Below are 23752 nucleotides of genomic sequence, written 5' to 3'. Positions count from 1 at the left end.
CGTGACTAATTTCTATGATGAATAGGTTGTTATTTAATAAGCTGGGATACAAGCAGGATGCCTAAAGAATATGAAAAATTATTAATTCGAAGAGTGTATATGTATAGCGATATGTAAACCCGATTTGACAGGTGTGACTGTAATTTGTAACCTTGATTCTGGTGACAATTTTACAATTTATACTCCATGGAACGCGTGTACAAGTAAAGTGGTTATTTTTCCTGCGGGCACAATACATTCACGGCAGAACGGATTACGCTTAACCAGCTAACTGCTTACAAAAATATGCCAGGCCGACGGTGGAGGCTATTTCCCGCTAAAACTTTGAATTACGATCTGCCATATAAATATTATTAAATGTGCTTTACCGAGGACCGTGCCCTTATTTCCGTAAATTTGCCCGCGTATTGCACCATTTTAACATAAGGAAAATATACCCGTGATGTTGAAAAAATCCATTATTCACCGAGTTTTTATTATGCGTTAGTTAGTTATTCGTGTCAAGTAGCGGAGAAAAATGGTGTTAATTTGTAAGAAATGACCGACCGGATATTTTCCTGAATGCTCCTTTTGTACGCATCGTAACGGATAGTTTTATCTGGGTCACGAATTGTCAATTCTCAATATCAATGTCAAGTGTTGTTGAAGTAAAACCACATAATTTAATGAATAAATCTCATTTTAACGGTTGCAATCTGGTATTGCGGAACAATTGCGCCAAAAATTTGTTATAAAATGCTTGTCGTGCCACTGGATCTTTCAGTGTTAACGACAAATTCGCGTTAACAAGTTATAAATAAATGTAAAATAAAAAATAAATAATAAATATAAAAAATTTTTGCTACTAACACCAGAAAGTTCTAATTTTTCTAATTTTTAACACTCTTCTTCTTCTCGCTGTGCTTTGCCAGGTTCCCCTGGGTCTGGCACTGCGAATTCCAGATTCTGGTCAATTCACGGATATTCTTCAATCATGAAACCCGTTTCCTGTTTCCGACTTCCCTACAACTTACTTTGCAGTTTATAATAAGATGTAGAATATGATGACATTCACAGCGGAGGACATATTCCAAATCTAACAGTTTACGACACTTAACAATTGTCAAGAGTTCACGAACGGCGTTTGCTCTATTCAAAACGCCCTCGTTTGTTTGCATAGCTACGCATGATATATGGGGCATTCATCTATCCAATCAGCTTGGCAGTCTTGGCAGCACACATACACGCATAGTACAGCACTTTGTCATTTCTTGACTAAGTTTCAGATTTATATTGTAATTACAAAAGAGTGATTTCATGCTTTTGAATGTTGTAGGAGCCGCTCCAATCCTACATTTTATTTCCTTGTCTGGGTCAACTTTTTCAGTCCAGTGGCACCCAAAGTACTTAAGTAAGGTACTCTTAAAAAATGTTTGGCGATCACGAACTTTGTTGAATCTAAATTTATCCTTAGTCACATTGCCTCTCCTGCAGTGTTAACCTAGTTTAAAAGATTTTGGAGACCGTGGCTGTGCCGTCTACGTATAGGATGTTATTGATGAGTTCTCCATTGATTTTAACCCTGCATACTACTGCCCATTGCTGCCAATAGATATTCCGGATAATCCGTACGTCTTTACTCTAATATATCTCATAATATTTATGAGCTTATCATGTTGTACCCTGTCAAACGCCTTTTCGTAGCCAATGAAGGATACACACACCAAGATATATTTACGTTGCTGGAGATGCTTCTATGGTGCCAAAAAAAAATCCTGTAGCCATATCACCTTTGCTCCTTATTCTCCGATATATGATGCTCAGGAACACCATCAAAGTGTGACTGATAGGACTTATCAACATGTAGTCCCTAGATTTTTTGGTACCTTGTGTCTTTGGAATTGCTATTCATACCGATTTTAACAGCATAGCAGTATCCAACAATATTGATTAGTGATTTTGCCCTCCCTCCATTTGTAGGAGCTCTACTCTGCTTCGGACTTCATCTACACAGTTTGGTTCGTTTGATCTGTTATGTTAAAAAACGTGGAGCTATATATGTACTCCAGGTTCCGAGAATTTCTTGTGCGTCGATTATGGTTTTTACTGTCCTGTCCACTAGAGAATAATAATGTATTAGGATTTTTCTTGGTTTTTCTTTGTAGTCCTCTTGTTGGTTTTAAGCTTTCTTCTTTGCTCCATAAGCTCTAAGATTTCGTCGGTCATCCAAACGTTGTTTTTTTTCGGTTGACACCAGTTGTTTGAATTTTCATTAAGTTAGTAAGTTTTTATTGGAAAGTGTTCTATGTTTCGTTTACTAGTTAGATTATACCATTAATTTCATTTTATTTCATTCAAAATACCCTATATCATTGTGTTTGTAAACCTATTTTATTTGTTTTTAGCTTAATTTTGACACTTACTATCCCAGCTAGCACTGTTGCAAACTTATAAGTTTCCTTAATATATATATATATTTTCTATTGTATTCCAGATACTGAACATGAGATCCAAGCTGTAGAAGGCAAAAGTGTTAGTCTTCCTTGTGATGTCACTGCTCCGGTATATGACAAGGTGTATATGGTATTTTGGTTCCAGCAAGGTTCCGGATTCCCCATTTACAGGTATGGCACTTTTGTTTATTTGTTAATATAAAAACAATTTACGGATAGCCGTAGCAAATGCCACTGCTACCTGAGATTCTGAACTCTCACAAAGATGTGGTAAACACAACTTTTAAGTTAAAATTACCTAATTCTGTTATGTTGACCATTATAATGTTCATAAGTTTGATCACATTTTTGCGACCTTTGAGACGCCACGCTTGCTGATTGTAGACGAACGATTCAAATCGCATCTCTTAGTTGTAACTAAAAAAACATCCAAAGGTCAGTGTACTTGTTTGAGAAACTTTTATTAAATTTAAAACTTTAATACTAGCTATAAGGAACTGTTCGTTGTTCCCAAGCATATTTCAACTCAATTTAGACAATGCTATAGCTATAAAGTCTTAACCTCCTTAAAATTGTTCGCACCAAAACTTAAGCAAGACAAGACAAAAGAGGCCGAACATCTACGTAAATTAGTGTTTCCTGTTAATAAATTGAACGGCTTTTATTGGCATAACTACTATATATTTATTCTATATTAATTCAGTTCAATAAGTATATAAATAATGAGCAGATATATCTGAGACGGGTTGTTTGCTTTAGGGGGTTGCACAAGAACAACAATATGGTATGTCGCCCCTAAATAATAATATTCTACTTAATGGATTTCGTCTAAACGAATAAAGACTGTTTATTATTATTATTATTATATAAATAAAATGAATAAAAATATCAGTAAAGATTTGCTTTTCGAAAAATAATTCTACTAAGACCCAGAACAAATGTTTCGTACTTGTTTTGGTAAATAATTAATTACAAAAGAAATCTGTAAATAAGAACATCACTGTGGTAATATTTCTCCAACTGAAATCAATTCATATTTTACAAGGATTGCCTCAGATACTCTGAGATCTTTAACAATCAAGGGTTACGTAGGGAATGTCGGAATAATATGCCTTTTGTTCCGCCATATTTCTTCCTACAGCTGTGTTGCAGATTTGAAAAAATGAATACTATTTTGATATTAACGGTAGTATTCTTAAAGAGGTTAGATGCATTTGGTAGTGAATTTTGTTTGACTGTGTTTCGAACCACTTACTGTTGGAAAAATTGAAGAAATATTGAAACTTATTAAATAACAGCCGTTATCTAGGACCCAATGTGTGGTTTATAAAAATGAAAAGTCAGAATTAAGAAGCGTAGATAGTGGCGTGCCACAGGGCTCTGTGCTGGGTCTGCTGCTTTTCACATTAACATATTGCATTAACGATCTATGTTATTTCTAGTCCAAAATCTAGCATGCAGACGATACGTTAATTACAAGTTATGGTCAAAACACACAAGATTTAATAAATAAAATAAAACAAGTAGCACCTTGTGTTTTCAACAAATAATAACTTGGAGATGGGTGCTAGTGCAAAACTTTTGGGGATTGCACTGGATAATAATTTGAGTTGGACTTAGCATATCAATTTGTTGTAAAAAACACTGTCATCTAGTGTTTTTGTAGTTCACGAATTAAAAAAAATAGTCTCTACGGAAACGTTAATAATGACATAGTATTATCTTTGATTCACACCTAACCTATGGCGTTTTCATGTGGGGTAACACACTGACATCATGGTCAATAACTCCGCGTTTAGCGGATTTCAACTGATAAGCATTTTTCGATAAAACGGAAGCATTAAACTTCTTTTATTATTCGGGCATATCATTAATATTAGTTTTGATCATTTTGTGATAACGTGACGAAATATGTTATGACGAATGTCGTAACCATAGAAACAAACTTTAGAGGTAAAGCCACAAATTCGAAGCTAGCTTTCCGGATTTTCATTCGTTATACGGGCCCTATACAAAGTTATTCTCTTTAACATTGTGATGATTTAATTAGTACCGTTGCAGCAAATATGATATAATTTGCTTGTTTTAATTAAATGTTGTTGTAACTATATACCACCACATTTCGCCTATATTTCAAGGCAAAATGGTGCACGTTTATACAGTTTTTGTTTACCGACTAGAAATAAAAATACTGCGCTCAGTTATATTATGTTTATTGATAACGCGAATTAATTAACTTGTGATAGATACGTTTACGTTCAATATTGCTGCAGTTTTTTGTTCGTATCAGATTTCATTTTGGAGTATATCATCTACGCATCAACATTAATGAGTCCACGTAGGCGATGACAGATCCAAGAGTCGTCTCGTTGATTAAACTAGGGGATGGATATGATTCGGCTAGCATGGTTTCACGCCTAAGCGCGCCCTATTTGCACATAATGCATTCTACTGTCTCGCGTTCCTATTCGCAGGGGGGTGGGGGGGTGCTAATCAAACCCAACCTGAATTGGTGTTTGTTAAGTAAGCAATGACCCGTAAGAATACCTGTGGCCATGCATAGAGTATTCCTGTTCTCTTCGGAGAGCTCAATAACTTCCTAGCTAGGCAATAGTTTTCTGTTTCATCCCATTGTTTTAGAAATTGTTTCCGAGGGTTTTCTTTTAAAAGCTTTGTAATTACTGACGGCGGCAGACCGACAGAGGCTTCGGTACTAAAATTCAGTGCGCAAACCTTCCTGGCCAAGGAGCGGCATGAATTATTCTTTAATCCAAATAATTGTCCACTGAAGCATCCACGAGGACACAGTGATATTCTAGTTCTAGTTCTGATGTAAAACTTGTTTTATGAAGAACCAGAATTGCCTGCCTGCTCTCTGAATAGGTGCATAGAGTTTTACCAGTAACTTTACGCCTAGCGATTGCTCTTGCAGCCACAGTAATGACAGTGAGCTCCGTCTGCAGCACACTGGACATCTTACCCATAGCCATCATAAGGATTTGGAGTATATTCCGCAATACACTTCGAACCGAATAATGGAAACGGATGAAATCATACACAACAGCCTCAAAAAATAAATGTTTTCGAAGACATTTTGAATTACAAAATCTTATTGGAGCCCGATATTTACAATAAGTCCAAATCAGCCCGATTTGTTTTCAACATTTTGCTTGACAAGTACGTGAATATTTAAATGCGGTATTTATCGGACACTGAAATAGTAGAAGGGCCTGCAATTTTTCTGGGTATTACTACGTCTTCTTAAGTTTACATTTTTCGTCCATATGAAATAAAAATTAAAATTTTAATTCTATGAACCTCATTCAGATGCACCATATTCACTTTCTTTACTGACAGATATGTATAATTGGCTGAATTTAGCAACCTTACTGGTACTAGCCATTTCAAATAAAAATTTCTGTTTTTTATACTTTTATAGCACTGTTATACATAAAAAGTAAGAGGTAAATAGGATATGCTGCATGATTTAAAAAGATTTTGTTTCATTTAAAAAAAGGAACTTAGTATTGGCATCTACTTTTTGATTGCATATTTTCTATTTACTGTAAAAATGCACAAAAAAAATTTTGCTGCATGTGCGAGCATTTTTCTTTTCTTCTCAAATACGCAATTTTTAAATAAATTCGTTCCATATGTTGCATGTAGTTTTTAATAGTAACTTTCGAAGCATTCAAGGTACACATATAGATAAAATGGGATAAGAGGTTTGAAATTATCGTTTAAATCTTGCTTGAAATTCACTTCTCTTGTAATTTTGTCCATATTTATATTCTTTATAAATATTAAGAAAGTTTTCTGAATAGTACTTTATCTCTATCACGTAACTCGCATTTAAAAAATACACAAAATTGACTAACACCATACATACATCGCTCCGTTCGATGAGAAAGGTTCTCAAACCGGAGCTGGTTTCTCTATGTATTTTAATAGTCTATAAAAAGCAAATATATCACCTTTAATCTTGAACCATTTCGAGAGATTTCAACTCAAAATTGAGAAAATACCGAATACATATTTTATTTTATATAATGGTGCTTCAGTACCTTCTTGTATTAAAAAAGAGAAGAGAGCTTTTTTGAGTTTCTCCGACTTTAAAATTAAGGCGTTTTTTAATAATATCTTACTTACTTAAATTGCATATTTTAATTTTATCAATTTACCTACAAAAATTGTGTCTTTACTCTGGAATTCTAAAGTGTTCACTAAAAGTCTTTCTATTTACCGATTCACAACTTAAACGCAATTTACTGATATCATAGCCATAACCGAATTTAGTCACACGAGAGAACAATTATTAATTTGGTGACAGAATCCAACGTACGTAGGTAATACAAAGTAATCATGGTCAAGTAATTTATTTTGAGTGATTACATGCGGACGGTTAATTTAGTTATTGAATAATTAGATATTTCACTCAATTGGGAACTAATTGAATCAGTACTGTGTTGCCGCGGTAAATACTCTACTAACTCAGGTTACTAGGGTTACTATAGACAATACGTGTTTCACAAGTATGCAAGATTAAACATTCTTAGTTACAGAGCATTGCAGTACAAACAAATAAACCGCACTATCGTTTTGTTGCAATTAAAATTTATAGAACTCATCTACAAAACACCCTAAATTTAATTTGTTTAGTTTCGCGCGCACTGTGTCAATCATTGCGTGTAATCACAGGGTTTCTTATTAAGCAACAGAAATAGAACGTTTTGGTGTTATCATATTTTTGACACCTTGTAAATTAGAAAAAAGTTACAATAGATATTTTTACTTAGACTATAGTGGTGTAGTCATTAAATTTTTTAGACAAATCGTTTGCGAGACATAGCCGAATCAAACTCTTTTTTAAATAGGACAACCCGTATTTGGGTCCCAAAAAATTCACCTTTTGACCAAGCTCCCCTTAAAAACCCAACCAATTATATGCAAGCACAACTAAACGGATATCTTAGTTAGCTCTGCTCGTAGATCGATTTTGTCATAGAAACAAAAAGCATAAAGTTATATCAGGGTTAATTAAAAGTTAGGTAAACTAATAGATATTAAGAAAAAATCAATAATTTTTAAAATGGTCAAAACAAAACTAACTAAATTGAATTTCATGAAAACAGTGATCAAGCGTCTGATTTATATTTTAACAGGCGCCTTGGCGCAATGAGGGGTGGGACTGCGATGAAGATGTTCAGAGAAGAATTGGCCAAGCAAAAACAATGTTCTTTACACTTTAAACTACTCCTGTATAGAAATATACCGCTACACACCAGGATACGGGTAATTCAGTCTTATGTATGGCCGGTGATGTATGGTTATGAGACTTGGTCACTTAAGGTAAAAACAATAAATAGAATCGAGGCATTCGATCATTGGATCGATTGGATGGATCATGCAACAAACGATGAAGTCCTAAGAAGAGCTAGAGTAGACATGGCAATGAATATCGTAAAATAACACAAAGTATTATATCTATAACGTATATTAAGGGGTCCTCAATACTTTATACCGAGGTTGATACTGCAGAGGAAAATCGGCGAACCGGGGCGAAAACTAAATTCTTGGTTTCGCAACATAAGAAACTGGAGTGGCATAAGTGATGCCGCAACCATATTTTTACAACCTGAGGAGGCCACCCTAGTCATCTTATAGCCAAAAAAAATAGACGAATGATCGCCAAAGTGCTGCATAACACATGGCACCCGAAGAAGAAGAAGAATGCACCAAGCGTTCAAATTGTTATGATAGCTACCTTTAAAACATATTTATTCAATTCCACCTAAGTTGTGGACTATTTCCAAAGTTTTTTTATATCGTATAGAAAGGCTGCAGCTAAACAAGAGCATCTTTCTCTCAATTAAATTTAATTTAATTAAGGATTGATCATTTTAAAAACAAAGGGATAAAACGGATAATGAACAAATTAACGATATCCAAGGTAAGTGTTGAGGACAATCGCGCGAATTCGTGTTAATATGTGGAGGAAACTGTGGGGACTTAAAATCACAAACAGAATAATAGAAATAATAATAATAATAATAATAATAAACCTTATAATGTAAATATAGTGCAACAATTTCATACTGGAGATTCAGAAAGGCCTCTAAATTTTTGCAACTGTTATCTCCAAAAAACCCATAATGAGTCCAAATTCGTCAGTAAGGTTATATGATCTGCCCAATCCTACATAAATTCTGGAGGTATTTGAACGGGAATAATAATAACAACGGGAACAAGGATTAAATTCTACTTTTACGGAAATATTTGAAATTTCGTTTAAGAAACTACAAATGTTCGAACTGGTATATCCTAGCGGGAGCAGTGCATACCAGTTTATCACAGTTATGTTTTTTCTGCGTAAACAATGTTCCCTTTTTGCTCAATTAGTCAGACATCTTCCTTCCCCTCTGCCTTTATTTTATGCTCTACAACTAAAAGTGATAAGCCAAAAAGATTCATAATGTTACAAGGTTTACATTAAATATAAAAAAAAATTATCTGACTGCTTCACCGAGGCATTCTCTTGTCTCGTTGACAAGTGGGCCACAATATTAGTTAGTCTCCTCAGTCTGCATTTGTAGTTTTTGTATCTTGCCTTTGTGGAAAAGTTGGAATCCTGTCTAATATATTTTGGATAAGCGTTGGTTTGGTTGACAAGCGACATCATCATCGTCCTCAGATACATTAAATTAAATAATATTAGCTCCTCATTTAGCCAATTTTTCAAGGGCGAGAAATTGCGCTCGACGCCGACGCAAACGTACCGCCTAGATGTGCTTTGGAACGCTTGCATTGTAATTGCAGTTTACAGTAATTGATGGGCAGCCGCAACATTAGCGTTTAAATTATTGCTTTGGGGTAATAATTTTTGCAGCATCTAGTTGCGCCTAATCAATTTTATTGGTTCCGCAGCGTGCACCCCAAGTTATAATTTTCGCGATTTTCTCATAAATCTTTCCCGCCCATGATGTACGAAATTGCTCGACGGGATCACGACGCCGTCGCTATATGTGTGGGGCACATTTTAAAGAGATTTTTTTCAAATTACAAACTTACTTCACCTGGTGTTCGGTTCCAGAAATGGGATGCGATTATATGTTTTTTCAAAATGGGTGTAGTATACTTGGTTGCATGATAAAAGTAGCTGATATAAAACTCCGGTCTACATTTCGAGCTTCGGAAGGCATCGTGCGATCAGACGGACATATAAAATAATAGGGGTTATTTCTAAAATTCAGCACGATTTTGTGTAAATTCAAGTTATCACATCAGCTTGAAGCCGTCGCTCGTAGCGTCTTTGCAAAATCTGTTCACCAACCAGCAATGGAACAACTCAATGCAGTGAGGTTACATTTTCTATCTCAATTCTTTCAAGCGGCAGCAAAAAAAATCTGGTCTTTCTTATTTTACGTTTTGAAGAGGTCGAAAGAAGTCAATACATGTTTTTTGTCTAGCTTATTTAAAATCCTGGGAGGTAATCCCCGTTAGGAATGATTGTCTCTGATACAAACCGTTTGCCAAAAAGTTCACCGGCCCTACTAGATCTCTGACTAACGAAATATATTCAAAGCATACCAATCCACTAAATCATTACATATTGATCTGATCCCTGATCTTACTAAGGCATCTTAGCTGTTGTCTATCGCCGGCGCTCTTGGAGTGGCTTATTTTGGACTGCTGCACAGCATGTTGTCTTAGAGAATGGAGCTTTTGAGCAGAGTTAGATATTCAGAAAAAGCTATCCGATGGAAAAAAGAGCCATACCGGTGCTGCGCGGCACATTAAGAATTATGCATAAATATTATAATTGTCAGATATTATGTATAATATATAGGATATTCAGTTAATATTCTTAATAACAAAAAATACCTAAAACATTTAGTCATTTTGCATATTTCCAAGTAGGGAAAAAATTTCAATTTCTCAGCTAGTGCTCAGCATGTGTTAAATATAGATTAGCGAGTGTTTGTCATAATGCTGATAGTGTTAAATTCAATAGATCTCTCGATAAAAATTTCGGTTTATCATTAGGATTTAATTTTCTCTTTCTTCGCGTACTACACGATAATATAGACTGTAGTATTCACTTAGAAAATTCTGTTTAGAGCGAGGGATGTTGAAATGTTTTCGATGAGTTAAAAACTAAATCGCGAAAACTGAAAGTGGTTATTAATATGGAATATGCAAAATATTGAAAATAGCTGTCGCAAATATCTCGTGATAAATGCATACGGCTAGTGATAAGTTCGAGTGAAAACCACACTCCTTTCTTCTCCGCAGCAACGAAAATTCCGAACAGTTCGTTCGGATTAACTCAGAAATAAAAGTTAACGTTTGAACAGCTGGATTTTCTCATGAATTCTACAAACGCTACCTCGGTTTTCTTTAGGATATTTCTCCATTGCCTTTACCGGTTTACTCTGAGTTTATTTAATATTTAAATTTTCTTTTCGGGTTAATTTTAACTTAAGAATAGTGGAGCGTGAAGCGAGCGGTGAATTTTTAAACGAACTTCCCTGGCTCGGCGATTTTAAGAAATTTGGTTTGAGCGATCTATTTTATCTTACCACTTGTTCTTACCTTGGTCTAAAAGTTTTCCTTCAGACAAATGTTATCATGAGTTTAAGCTACAAAAATTTAAAGTTAACCCTACATCCAGGGTAAATTATGTATTGTAAATTTAGATTTAAACGGATGTTTATTAAGTTGCTTGAATCCAATAAACGCAACGAAAAAATTTAGTTTATCTAAATTGGTTTTCGAAAGCATTTACCAGGCTTTAATAGTCATTTCGTCGCATTATCTTTAGATGATCAAACATGGTATTAATAATGTGCTCCCAATAATAAAACGACTTTGATACGTCAGATTTAGCGGGAGAAGAGGAATATGTTTATCGGTTTAAATTCGTTAAATGGACCCTCGTTGGTCATGACGTCAGAACCCTATGCAGTATTAGTTAACGTTTTTACTGGCTATTAAGTATTATTTCTCAACAAGCAAATCTTTACTGACATTATCTTTTTATAAAAGCATAATTCTTATGTAATAATATAAGAATAATATATAGAACAATAATTCTTATCGAAAGCTTCCATTGCCACAATATCGATTGAGTTTCATAGACATTTTGATTTATTATTTATGTCTTGTCCATATTATCTTATCGAAAGCTTCCATTGCCACAATATCGATTGAGTTTCATAGACATTTTGATTTATTATTTATGTCTTGTCCATATTATCTGATGGTTGTATAAGCTACTAGTTTGTTTATTCTGGCATATTTAGAACTCGCAAATTTCGATTTCCAACTGACCTAAGGCCCCAGTCGTTTTGCTCGTCGTTTGAACTTTCTTTAAGGCTAGTAGTGGTGTAATTTCGAATGGAGTGGGTCAAAGAGCAAAATACGTTTTTACAGAGTTTGTATTGAATTATATAGAGATCGACCGTTTTTGTGGAGAAGGAAGATTAAATAAAATTGTTAAAAAGTAAAAATTAAATTTATATCATAAAATATATCCCTCCTTTTGAAAGTCACTTGTTGGCCAGCCTTTTATTCCCTTCATTCTTTTATCTGATTGTAATATGTATGGAGCGATTTTTGTGATTATTTGGGAATCGAAAAAAAAATTTGATGTATTCATGTCGTCATCAGAAATTGGTAATGTCGCATTACCACTGGCGGAAGATGAATATACCATTGCAAAGGACAAACAAGAAAAGTTTTTTATTTCCTTTTCTTCCAGTCTTCGCAGTCCAATTCAGAAGACATCATTCAAAGACAATGGCAATATTTTAGAATCCCATTTGTCAAATGTTGGGTATAATGATCTAAATCTCAAATTTCACTGACTAAAGAGGTATTATGAACCAACTGTAAAGTCTGGGTAGTGCCCAGTAGGTCGAAATAGACGTTATCTACCCACGAATCGTAGGTGGAGGAATCGATTCTTTGACGGATCAGGGACTAAATATATCCGTGTGTCGGAAAACCTAAAGTACGCCACACAGGATTACTGAATTATATTCTAATAATCAGACGTGTTCTCGGATATTTTTCAGTGGTCACTCACATTTACGAAACTACTAAACTTTGATTGGAAATTAATAAGATATTGAGTGCTTTTGAATCGTAGAAGTCTGAATTTTCTGTCGCGGATACTGATAGAAAGCGAAAACTATTTGTTGTGTCCGGGTTCAGTACAACGAAATTTATGGCAGACAATACCTATTTCGGAATGCTACAACTACAGCTTTCAACAAGAGTTCAACGCCAGTCAATAAACCAGTCTCCACAGTCGCACTACTAAGTTAATCTTCTCGCTATTTTCCTTCAACACTAAGCATCTATCTTTTAATCACGCCTTTATCTCTCTTATTAAAGGAAACACTTAATTCCATGTCAAATGAATAAGTTTGCGATATTACAATTCCAAACCACATCCTGTAAGAATAGTACAAAATTGTTTAAGCGAGATGAATATTGAGGCCTTGCACTGGATTGCACGCAGTCTAGGCCTTAACTTCAGGTAGCTTAGAGATCATCGCCCCCACTTAATGATGTAAAAAACGTTTTCAGGAAAATATGGACTCTTACCAATCAAGTACAGTTGAAACATCTGATTCAAAGTACGAGTCGTCGATGCCAATGAGTTTTGAACTTTTTGATTTTGTTTCAATTTTTGTTGTAATAAACTATAATTGTGACAGAATGTGTCAAATATTGAATATAATATGCACTCTGTATATGCCTGAAAGTAAAATTTTATATAAAAATATGTTTGTATCAAAGTGTCTGAAAATTTATTCAAAAATTGAATACTATATATTGAAATTAATTATGACATGCACCCAAATTACAACGCAAAAATTCCAATTCAACCATTTAACATCGATTTTTAGTAGATATCTTAGGGGTGTTCGGAGGCAGACGTGTTATGGGAATTTTTGTATGATTCACATATGTTCCTAAGAGATCAAGTTTTGCGAGCTTCAATCCCAGTTAAAAGTCAAAATGCAACTGGAAGCTAAATAATAAACGAAAATCCATAACGAATAATTAAATAGCTCTTATTTGAAACAATGGCGTAGCTGAACGTAAGATTGCCGAATAGTAAACTAACCTATAAATATAAAGTCGGTTCCGTACAAATGCTCTTACCACGAGCTTAATGCAGGTAGGCCATTTCGCCTGATAATATGAATAACTTATAAACCGGCCCGTACCTTTTACATAAAACTATATATAAAATATATACACGTTCATATTAACCGTGGGCTCTGGTTCGTGTTTTATTTAAATAAGAAGGCGCAATTTACCGGCAGACCTTTCATTACAAATCGCTACCGTTACTTCGGCTACAATATGATACTTTTCATTCGGCGAGGCTTATGTGCCATATTTAAATCTATGTTATTGTTCGTCGAGCCTGTAGGATTCTAGAAATAAACATATTGTCATTTAGCTAAATTTGCTTTAAGGTAAAAATAGATCCGGTGATATTAAAGTTATTTTTTTTTCCAAGTTTCACCTATTTGGATGAAAATTTCTCGTTAGTAGTTTTTAACCAATCAAAATTATATGTTATTATAATTTCTATTTCCCACGGTAGGGAACCAAAGCGAATTGTAATACGATTTTAGGTGATCTCATGTTAACTTACTTGAGTTAGATAAATGAATTATACTCCAGAAATCGATAAGCAACATCGGTTAGACTGATGCGTGTAACAAGCATTTTCGTTTTGATATTTCAGATCGGTGAATACTTTCAAAATGACAGCAAACACAGTTTTTAGATTCTCTGATCAAAAATATTTCTAAGTATATGTGCAGAATTATCCAATATTTGATTAGAAAAAATTAACAATGTAGGTTTATAGTAAAATGGATGTTATATGGAGTAATTTAATCTGTTTGTTTACAACAATCTCAATATCAAGATAACTTCATTATTGAACCTCAAAGTCATTAGTATTGTATTACACTGTCTGCTGAGTAATGCTGATTAACGTTCTGGCACTCTTCGACTACCGTATAAATACCCGGCACTCTGCAGGAAGAACGGAATTTGTTATATTCAGTAGAAATTTGTTTGTTAAAATTTAGTCAAGTATTTGTTGGTTATTATTTTTGTAATTGTTCAGTTTAATTAATGTGGTGTCTCAAAAATGTGTTATGTTCTAAGGGAGTAGTTTTTAAAAACAAAATACCCCGGCTACAAATATAAAATGGATATAGGCTAATAGCGTATTCGATTGGGGCAGTTAATGGTGAAAAGACTCAATAGTAATAATTGAGTCTTGGATCATTGTAATAAATAATCGAATTACTCACAAATACGTAAATATATTCTTCAATTTGGCTCCACACGCCGGCACAATGCATTATTTAATATATTATAGTTTTCTCTTTGTGATCTGTCTCAATTTTCATCGGGTTGGCTTTCGACGGACCCTCCCCAATAAAACTGTAACGATGTTATTACCTATTATTGGATAAAGCCATTAACAAAAAATTTATTCTTACTTGAGTGACAAGATAGCAGTGGCTCAAGTATATATCTTTCTTTTTGATATATTTCTTGATTGTTGCCCATTTGTGGCAGTATTGAATAATTGTTTTTACTGTGCGTTAAGAAAGAATTATTTTACGAGAATATAACAATGTCGAATCGAAATCATTTATCGCTTGATGTAAAACAGGTTGTGAAAAATATGTATGAAACTTTAATCATTTTATTAAACAAGAAGCTTTAAAAGAAATCTGCCTACTTACAAAAAACACCAATATTGTCGAAAATTAATATTATTAACGGTGGATAATTGACGAAAAGTGATTTTTAAATTCACCTTATGGACAATAGTGATCAGGATATCCTGAAAAAGAAGCTAGAAGAGGATGAAACCAATAATACGAGCGCTAACAACTAAATGTTCGGAGGATGTAAAAAAATGATAAAAAATACATTTTTATATCTATTTAATTTTTTTTTTGCTTTGTCGATTGAATAATCAATTTACGCGCATTACGATAGCACTTTCTGTGCTATCGTAATTTTATTTTTTATTTCGCATGAATTACATAACAAAATAACAGAAACATACCAAATTTGCTGACAAATAAATATTCGGACGCGAATGTTTATTGACCAAGAAATCAATGCTACCCATGCATTGAGGGTAAAATGTAGTATGGCTAGATAAATGAGAGGTCAGTTCGGGTTGTATCTTTCAAGTTTGTATAATAGTTGAATAGAAAATGACGCGTAATGTTGCAACAAACAAAAAAGTGCGAGAAATTATCATATCTCAGAACTGCAGAGGTAAATCAATGCAAAAAATTTCAAATGACTTGAGTAATGCAAAATCAACAGTCGGGGATATTATAAAAAAGTATCGAGAGACAGCTAGTGTTAGCGTTCGTGGTAAAAGTTCAGGCCGACCCCGTAAAATCACTGAAAGAAAGATTTGTAAAACTAGCAGACGAAGCGTCTTACGACAAATTCAAGCCCAATGGAATCATGAAGCAAACTTAAATGTCCCCAGGGAATGTTGTAGACAATGGATGCATAAGTCTGGCTTGAGTTTTTATAAGGTAAGATTACAATTTTTCCTGTTTCAATATAATTATTAATATTCTATGTTTATATATATATATATATATATATATATATATATATATATATATATATATATATATATATATATATATATATATATATATATATATATATATATATATATATATATATATATATATATATATATATATATATATATATATAATTTGAATTCAAAGGATATCGGGTAGCGGTCCGTGGTTAAAATAGAAAGCTCCTTTTTTTCTTTAACACTCAATATTTCGTCAATTTATTTGTTGACTTCTTCAGGAGTGAAAAAAATAGAGTCTACCACATAGTTCCTCAAAAACCATACTTTACAGTTAAGGTAAATGAACGAAGCGACATAATGAAACAAACGCTTAGTATGATACTAAGTGTTTATCCGTTTGTAAATGCAGAAAAATACTAACAAATTTTATTAAGAATAGAACAAACTTTTGGAAATTAAAATTTTATATCTCAACAAGACGGTGCGTCCTGCCATAATGCGAAAACAACAAAAAAGTGGTTTGGGGACCATAATATGAAAGTTTATCGTGGTCATCAAGTAGCCCCTACTTGAATATTATTGAAACTTTATGGCATCGGATGAAAAAGACTTTGCGTAACAATCCTCAGCGTACAGTTCCAGCATTAAAGGCAAAAATCACCGAAATTTGGAACACTTTCACCCCCGAATATTGCAAGACTTTGGTAGATTCCATGCCAAAACGCATAAAAGCTGTTATTGCCGCGAAAGGTGATGTTACTGCTTATTAATGTTCGATTTAAAGTAAAAGATTTAAATGCGTCCGAATATTTATTTGTCAGCAAATTCGGTATGTTTTTGATATTTTGTTATGTAATTTACGTGAAACAAAAAAATAATTCATTACGATAGCACTTTTTAGTATAAAAATAAGGGCGTGATTTCATTTTTCAATCGAAAAGGGAAAAAAAAAACAATTTAAAATAAGTATAAATATGTTTTCTTATTATTTCGTACATAGTCCGAACAATTAGTTGTTAGGGCTCGTAATATAAGCCGTTCCACTCTTCATAGAATTATTTGTAACACGGGATTTAAGTACCACAAAATAGACAAAAGGGAAGTAATAATGGAATCACACGGATTACGCACTTGGAGATTTAATTAATGACCTTCAAGAAAGATATAGATTAGACAACTGTTCTATAATTTACTTTGAATCATATACATGACACTATATCCAAAGGATTGGTTGATTCCACTCAAAACTGTCTGACCAAATCATCTTCAAATAAAGAAAAACGCATCGCCATAATACACGCTGGGTCAGAAGACGGATTTGTCCCAAACTGGTTACTGTTGTTTGGAAACAATATTAAGGATTACACCCTGGATGATTATGAGGATACAAGCGCCGAACTTTTTGAAAATTATTTCAAAACAATCTTTTCAAAAATATTCCCGATAATAGTGCTATTGTCATGGATAACGTAAGTTACCACAGCAGTCTGCTACGCAAAGCAACAGCCTCATCAAGTTCGAAAACTGAAATCCAGGAATATTTGTTAGAAAACATATTTATTTTGAATTCCGTTACAGAAAAGTGCAACTTTTGGAAATCCTAAATTCATATGCAATGAAAAAGCAATACGTATGCGATAATTTGGCTGAAGAGGCTGGGCATACTGTTTTACGTCTTCCTCCATATCATTGCATATTTAACCCCACAGAGCATATGTGGAACCAATTAAAATCAAAGATCAGTTCCAGTGTTATAAATTTGATAAAAAATGTAATTAATAACATGTCGATTGAGAGCTGGAAGAATTCAGGACAGCACATTATAATAATTGAGGACTTTTACATTTCTATACAAAAGAACATAAATGCTATTATAATTAATCTCAAGGACGACCGTGATAGTGAAACAGAATTAGATTTACACATTTAGAATAAATGTGTAATTATGTACAGATATTCAAAGCTATGAATTTATGGCAATATTTAATATCATTGTTTTTTTTAGTGTAATTTAATAAGACCATACCCACCTAAATAAACAAAAAAAAATTATTTACCAAAATCTTTAAGAGTCCGTCCCTAATGTCCTGACTTTTACTACCTACCGGACCCCAATTTTATTGCCGCCGCCAGGTAAAGTCTGTTCATAGATATAAGAAAGTGACTAACTGATACGAGTTAATTACGAATTAACTACGAATTATCCTTTTACCTATTTTTGATGGCGCGTTTGTTTTACACTTACCAGTTGAGTCAACCCAACCCTTTTCCGGGGTATCATAAGTTTCGAACCAGGTTTCATCCAAATAAATAATTGCTCTTTGTTGTTCTCTGTAAATCCTATTTTTTTCTAGATATTCCAGTCGCCATTTCCGAATTCTAAAAGATTCCATTAAAACTTGCCTTTTGTCAATTTTTTAAAATCTAAAACCCATGTGTTGAATACACTTCCATAAGGTAGTTCTGTCACATTTAACACCGGTTTCATCTTTTTCGAGCCTCCTAATTAAGACATCTAATATAGGCACGCTTTGTTACTCGTATAACTGGTAAATTTTACGCCGTATTATATCTTGATCATTTTCATCTACACTCGAGAAAATGTCAGCTTCGCTTCTTTTTTTCCTCGCTGAAATGGGATTATTCACAATTTTCCATACAGTTGATGTTGGAATTTTCGTCAATGTGGTCGTTTTTTCTAAAGATGCTTGCTTGCTGGTACTGCGTTCAATGAGAGTCAAATAAACATTGTTTATATCTTCCTTAGTCTCAATAGAATAGTATTTTCTACATTTGGGCGGGAGCATCTAATGAAATACACTAGACTCCCACATATTTTGCATAATTCGCACACGATTCAACGCTGTATTATACACGAAATAAGAATGATTACTAATAAACTTAAACTAAGTAGTATACCAAACCAAAGATAGGTATAAAATTATTTTCTGTTACGGACCACAATTTTACCTGAATTTAAATTCCGAAACTTTAGGTAATAATCTTGTTGCATTGTATGGTAATGACCACCCTTTCAAAAGTAATTGGTCACTTTCTTATATCTATGAACAGACCATAACTTCCATAATTGCGGCTAAAAATCAGCACGATGAAGATTAAGACAGACTATACAAAGAGACTACGAAAATTCAGTCCCTATTGATGTGTAGATTTCAACTGCGACTAATTTTTGTAGTGTACGATTAAAACAAAAATAACTGGAGAGATTATTTTCGCGCAATTAAAACTTGTTAAATAATTTAAATGATACCCACATTAGCGTTCGGAGTTTATACATATATAATTAGATTTCCTAAATATCACGCCTACGGTCCATTGCATTGCTCATTATTTATATTTCAGTTACGGCCATACAAAGAAACGTTAGATAAAGAACCGTTAGACGAGGCAAAGGAAAATAACAAATATACGCTTTGAAGTCAGAACTTTAAAGGTGGAAAGTCAGGCACAACGAGAAACGAAATGAAAGTAAATATATACGGAAAACTAACTTCATTTATAAAAAAAATGCACCCGGAACATTCCGCGAGAAACGTTGGACTTGTTAGTACCCGTGGGCTCCTCATTAAAATTTTAAATGATCAAAGTTCCATACAGCAAACAAGAAAATATGAATTGAATTCGAGAGTCCTGTACTTGCCGATTGGACGAGCGATACTGAAGTACAGCTTGATTAGGAATAGTATTTCCAATATTTTTGATTAAATATTATAATTATTTCGAACCAGAGTTGCTTGTTATAGGTTTTCCTGCTGCAAAAACTGTAAAGTGGCTGCGTTTTAGCCAGGCGTTCAAAACATTACCGGGTTGAAATTAGCAGACTAAAGTTGGTAGCCAAATTTACGGAAAGTGGCGGCGGAGATTTCTAAACCAGTTTAGGAAGCAACTGATTCTAATTAAATAAATCTTTGGCTTTCGTTTCCAGAGGAAATGTTCCGCGGCAGCCCCGTACGAAGATTGCTATAAGGTGAAATTAAAAAGTAGCCAATATAGTTTTCTACTTTAATCCAAATATACACACTTTCCATGTTTTGATGAAAATGTGTTTCGAAAGGTTAGTTTTGGTGTTTCTTGCACTCTCGAATGGAGTTGCTATAGGGTGAAACTAAAATGTATATATTTTTTCTACTCTTATCGAAATTTACATACCTTCATTTTTTGATGAAAATGTGTCCACAGTTTCCACCCATTTTTATAACTTGCATTTACGACAGTTCACTGCGCTTTCACGTATTATTAATTTAATAAATTTTAAATTTACTTTTTAAAAATAACATTAAAATAGGTTCAGAACAAAAAGTAAACAAAGAAGGAACTCTGAAAACTAAAATATAAGAACAAAAAAATATATTTTTAAATAATTACCTTATATACATACTCCCTTAGATTTCGTTTCACAAAGCTAAAGATTCAAACACACCTACAAACCAAGGTATCAAAAAAACAGTAATTATTATTTCAATCTACAAGTGTTTCGCCATCATCAGCATCATTAGACTTGAAATTTTAAAAAATAATAAATTAATATACATAAATTGAGCAAATACGCACATGCATAAACGTCAACTAAACCCACACAGGGTAAAAAGGGAATGAGATCGAATCCATTTTATTTATACGAGATTCAAAAATGAAGTAACGAGTTGCAATTGAAATATAAACCAAATTTCAACATAGCTAAACCGGAGGCCTCGAGCCTAAGTTATTAAAAATTAATATTGGCTCAAAATCGAAAACGTCACTAACAACATTTTGATTAGGAGAAAACTTAGTTACAAAATGTAGTTGTGTGACATGACAGCAGTGCCACTCTGACGTATTTGAACATACAATTTTATTTCTGTCCGTAAAACTTGTATTTTTAAAAACGATTTTTATTCAATACGAGCGTTTACAGGCAGCGTTACGACAAGAAGCGACTTAAGAAACTAAATAAGCACATGCACAATACTTGTATTTATAGTATATAAAAGCTGAATAAGCTTATCCTTATCGAATGCGTTCTTATTATTATATGGGTCATCATAAATAGATATATAACTCCTCCCTCCTCAACACCTGATTTTACAAAGTCCAAACGTTTTAGTGGGTAGGTTGCTAGATTTTGGGCATTATATTATATGTTATTTATATTTTCGAGATTAATTTCTCTTAATTACAAAGGTTCGACATTTTGAACCAATTTCTCATCAATGGTTATTGATGGAAGTTTTAGTCTTAAATTAATTATGTCTATTTTTTGAGAATCATAATTATTATCCTGAATTTCAACGTTACAGTTTAACGGGAGAATTAAAGAGGCTTTCTTTATTATTTCAATACTTTGTTGATTTGGGCATTGGAAATATGCTTTTTCCTGTGAAGAGGGGATTACTAAAATTGAATTGTCTTTTAATTGAGTAACTGAGGTTTCTAAGTATTTTACCTGTATCATTGGGCAATGGTTAGTTAAATTAATTGTTTGTGGAACGCATGTTTCATTTTTATTAAGTAAGCTTCGTGGGCATAACGATATTTCTTCAATTTTATAACAGTTTTCCTTTAGGTTGAAGAAATCATCCATGGATTTTAATAGATATGGGTTATTTATAACAGGTATATTATTATTTACAGGTATCGGGTAGATACGATAGAGAGTAAATGGTTTATTTAATATTAAAGGTATTGCCATATAGAATATAATAAGTTCATTCTTAATTACAACGTCTGTATGTATCACCTCATAATATTTAATAATATTATCAAAGGGAATTCGTGTTTTCGGGTCAAGTTTAGCGATGACGTTCTTAAGTTCTTTATACTTAAAAATGCTGTGATGCATTACGTTTATTTCTGCGAAGTTAATAGCAGTCTGTACGTTACTACGGATTTCATTAATAACGCGGAGATTGTTCTCTAAATTATCGAGTAAGATAATAAAATATGATGTTAGCGTCTGTGTCATTTTTGCTAAATAGTTAATCTGAGTTAGTATTTCTTGTTGATTATTTTTTATATTATTCAATTGGGAGTCTATGTCTTTTGTTAGTCGTTTAACAATCGTTTGAGTCGAGGATATATCTTGATGAAGAATTTCTTGATTTTCATGTAGTGTTTTAATATATTGATCATAACGTTTACCATCGTCTGCGTCTAAAGTACCAAATAAATACTTTTGAGCTTTTCCCCAGAAATTAAAGAGTCCTCTTTTTATTCTTTTATGTAAAGTAGTATAATGATTAATAAAAGTTTGAATAGATTCTGCTTGGTCTATAAGATCTAGAGTTCGGGTTATCAATAAGTGGCCTATAGGTGTATTTAAATTGTTTAAAGTCGAATTAATACTTAAAAGCGTTGACTTTATTGCTTTTATACTATCTTATAAATTAGTTAGATTAACATGATAGTAGACGTGATGGAAGTTCGTTATTATATAACTATCTCCTTCGTAGACTGGTAATAGAGGATTTTCTATTTCTTCTATTTTATATTGCGCACTCACAAGCATTGGCAGTAGGAGTACAGTAGCTTTCATTCTTATACCTAAAATTACAAACGTCTTTTAACATCTTTAGGGTGTCTTTGATTTTTAAATTCTATCAACTTATATTTAGGTTGTAGATTTTGAGCTAGTTTTTGAGGTGTATTTATTAATTGATTTGTACCTTCGGGTATTTCAGGGTCATTTTCACGTTTTTCGTTTAGTTTAGCTAAGACATTCGCTTTCTTGGCATTAAGTTTCATATTTATTTTTTCATCAAGTTCGTCGAAAGTACGTGCGAGGTCATATATATAATCGGTTTGCAGTTGATTCAAGTTTTTCTCGAACTTTAGTTGGTAATTAAGATTTCCTTTTAGAATTTGGAAAGGAGTATATTCATGGGAAGAATGTATACTATTATTATAATTTAGAATTACAATATCCATTAGTTCTTGAATCGTTTTGGTACGGTGATCATTTCTAAGGGCAACAAGACTTTCCTTAATAGTTGAATGTAATCTTTCGACTGGTGAATTCGAGTTTGGGTTATATGGTGTAGTAAAGTGTAATTCTATTTTATATGTTTTACACAAATCCTCTAGTAATTTACTTTTAAATGTCTGCGCGTTGTCAGTTGTGATTTTACTTGGCGTACCATGGTGTGAAAAGAATTTAATTAGGTTTTGGCATATTTCGAGAGATGTCTCGTTGATAGGGTATGCCGCTGCAAATTTAGAAAAGTTGTCCAATATTGTAAGATATTTTTGTCCTGAGATTGAATATATATCCATATGTATGTGTTCTAAAGGTTTAGATCCAATTGGCGTTGGTTTATAAATGACCTTGTAAGGATGTCTATCATATTTAGTTTTCTTGCATACTTCGCATAAATTAACAAAGTTAATTACGTCTCTTTCAAGACTTGGCCAATAATACTTTTATTTGATATTTTTGATATTTTCCGTCATTCCTCGGTGAGATGTTTTTGTATTATGATATCTGTTTACTATTTCTTTTTGTTCGTCCTGGTCGGTTACGTCTTCAAGCAAGGTGTTAGAGATAACTAATTTATGCATTATTTTTAAATGTTTCCTGGAAGGTTCTTATAATTACCGGTTCTAATTCCTTATTCCAAAAGTATAAGCAGTAAGTATCTGGTGGTAAGTTGTCTCGTAATAATATTTGAATTCTTTCCATTATTGGGTTTTCATT

The 23752-nt window shown here is 33.2% G+C and overlaps 1 protein-coding gene across 1 annotated transcript in view; it reads left to right on the top strand.

Moving 5' to 3' along the window:
• The window catches only part of LOC132700937 (nephrin), a 746572-nt gene that overhangs the window by 434844 nt on the left and 287976 nt on the right, over positions 1–23752 (top strand). Inside the window, exon 2 of the mRNA XM_060668540.1 lies at positions 2474–2603. Within this exon, the coding sequence (XP_060524523.1) occupies positions 2474–2603 (130 nt within the window). The remainder of the gene's footprint in view (positions 1–2473; positions 2604–23752) is intronic.

Source organism: Cylas formicarius, unplaced genomic scaffold, assembly GCF_029955315.1.
Source record: "Cylas formicarius isolate icCylForm1 unplaced genomic scaffold, icCylForm1.1 PGA_scaffold_10__41_contigs__length_53128322, whole genome shotgun sequence".
In the NCBI taxonomy this organism is placed as follows: Eukaryota; Metazoa; Arthropoda; class Insecta; order Coleoptera; family Brentidae; genus Cylas; species Cylas formicarius.
This window is presented reverse-complemented; position numbering and strand designations above follow the sequence as displayed.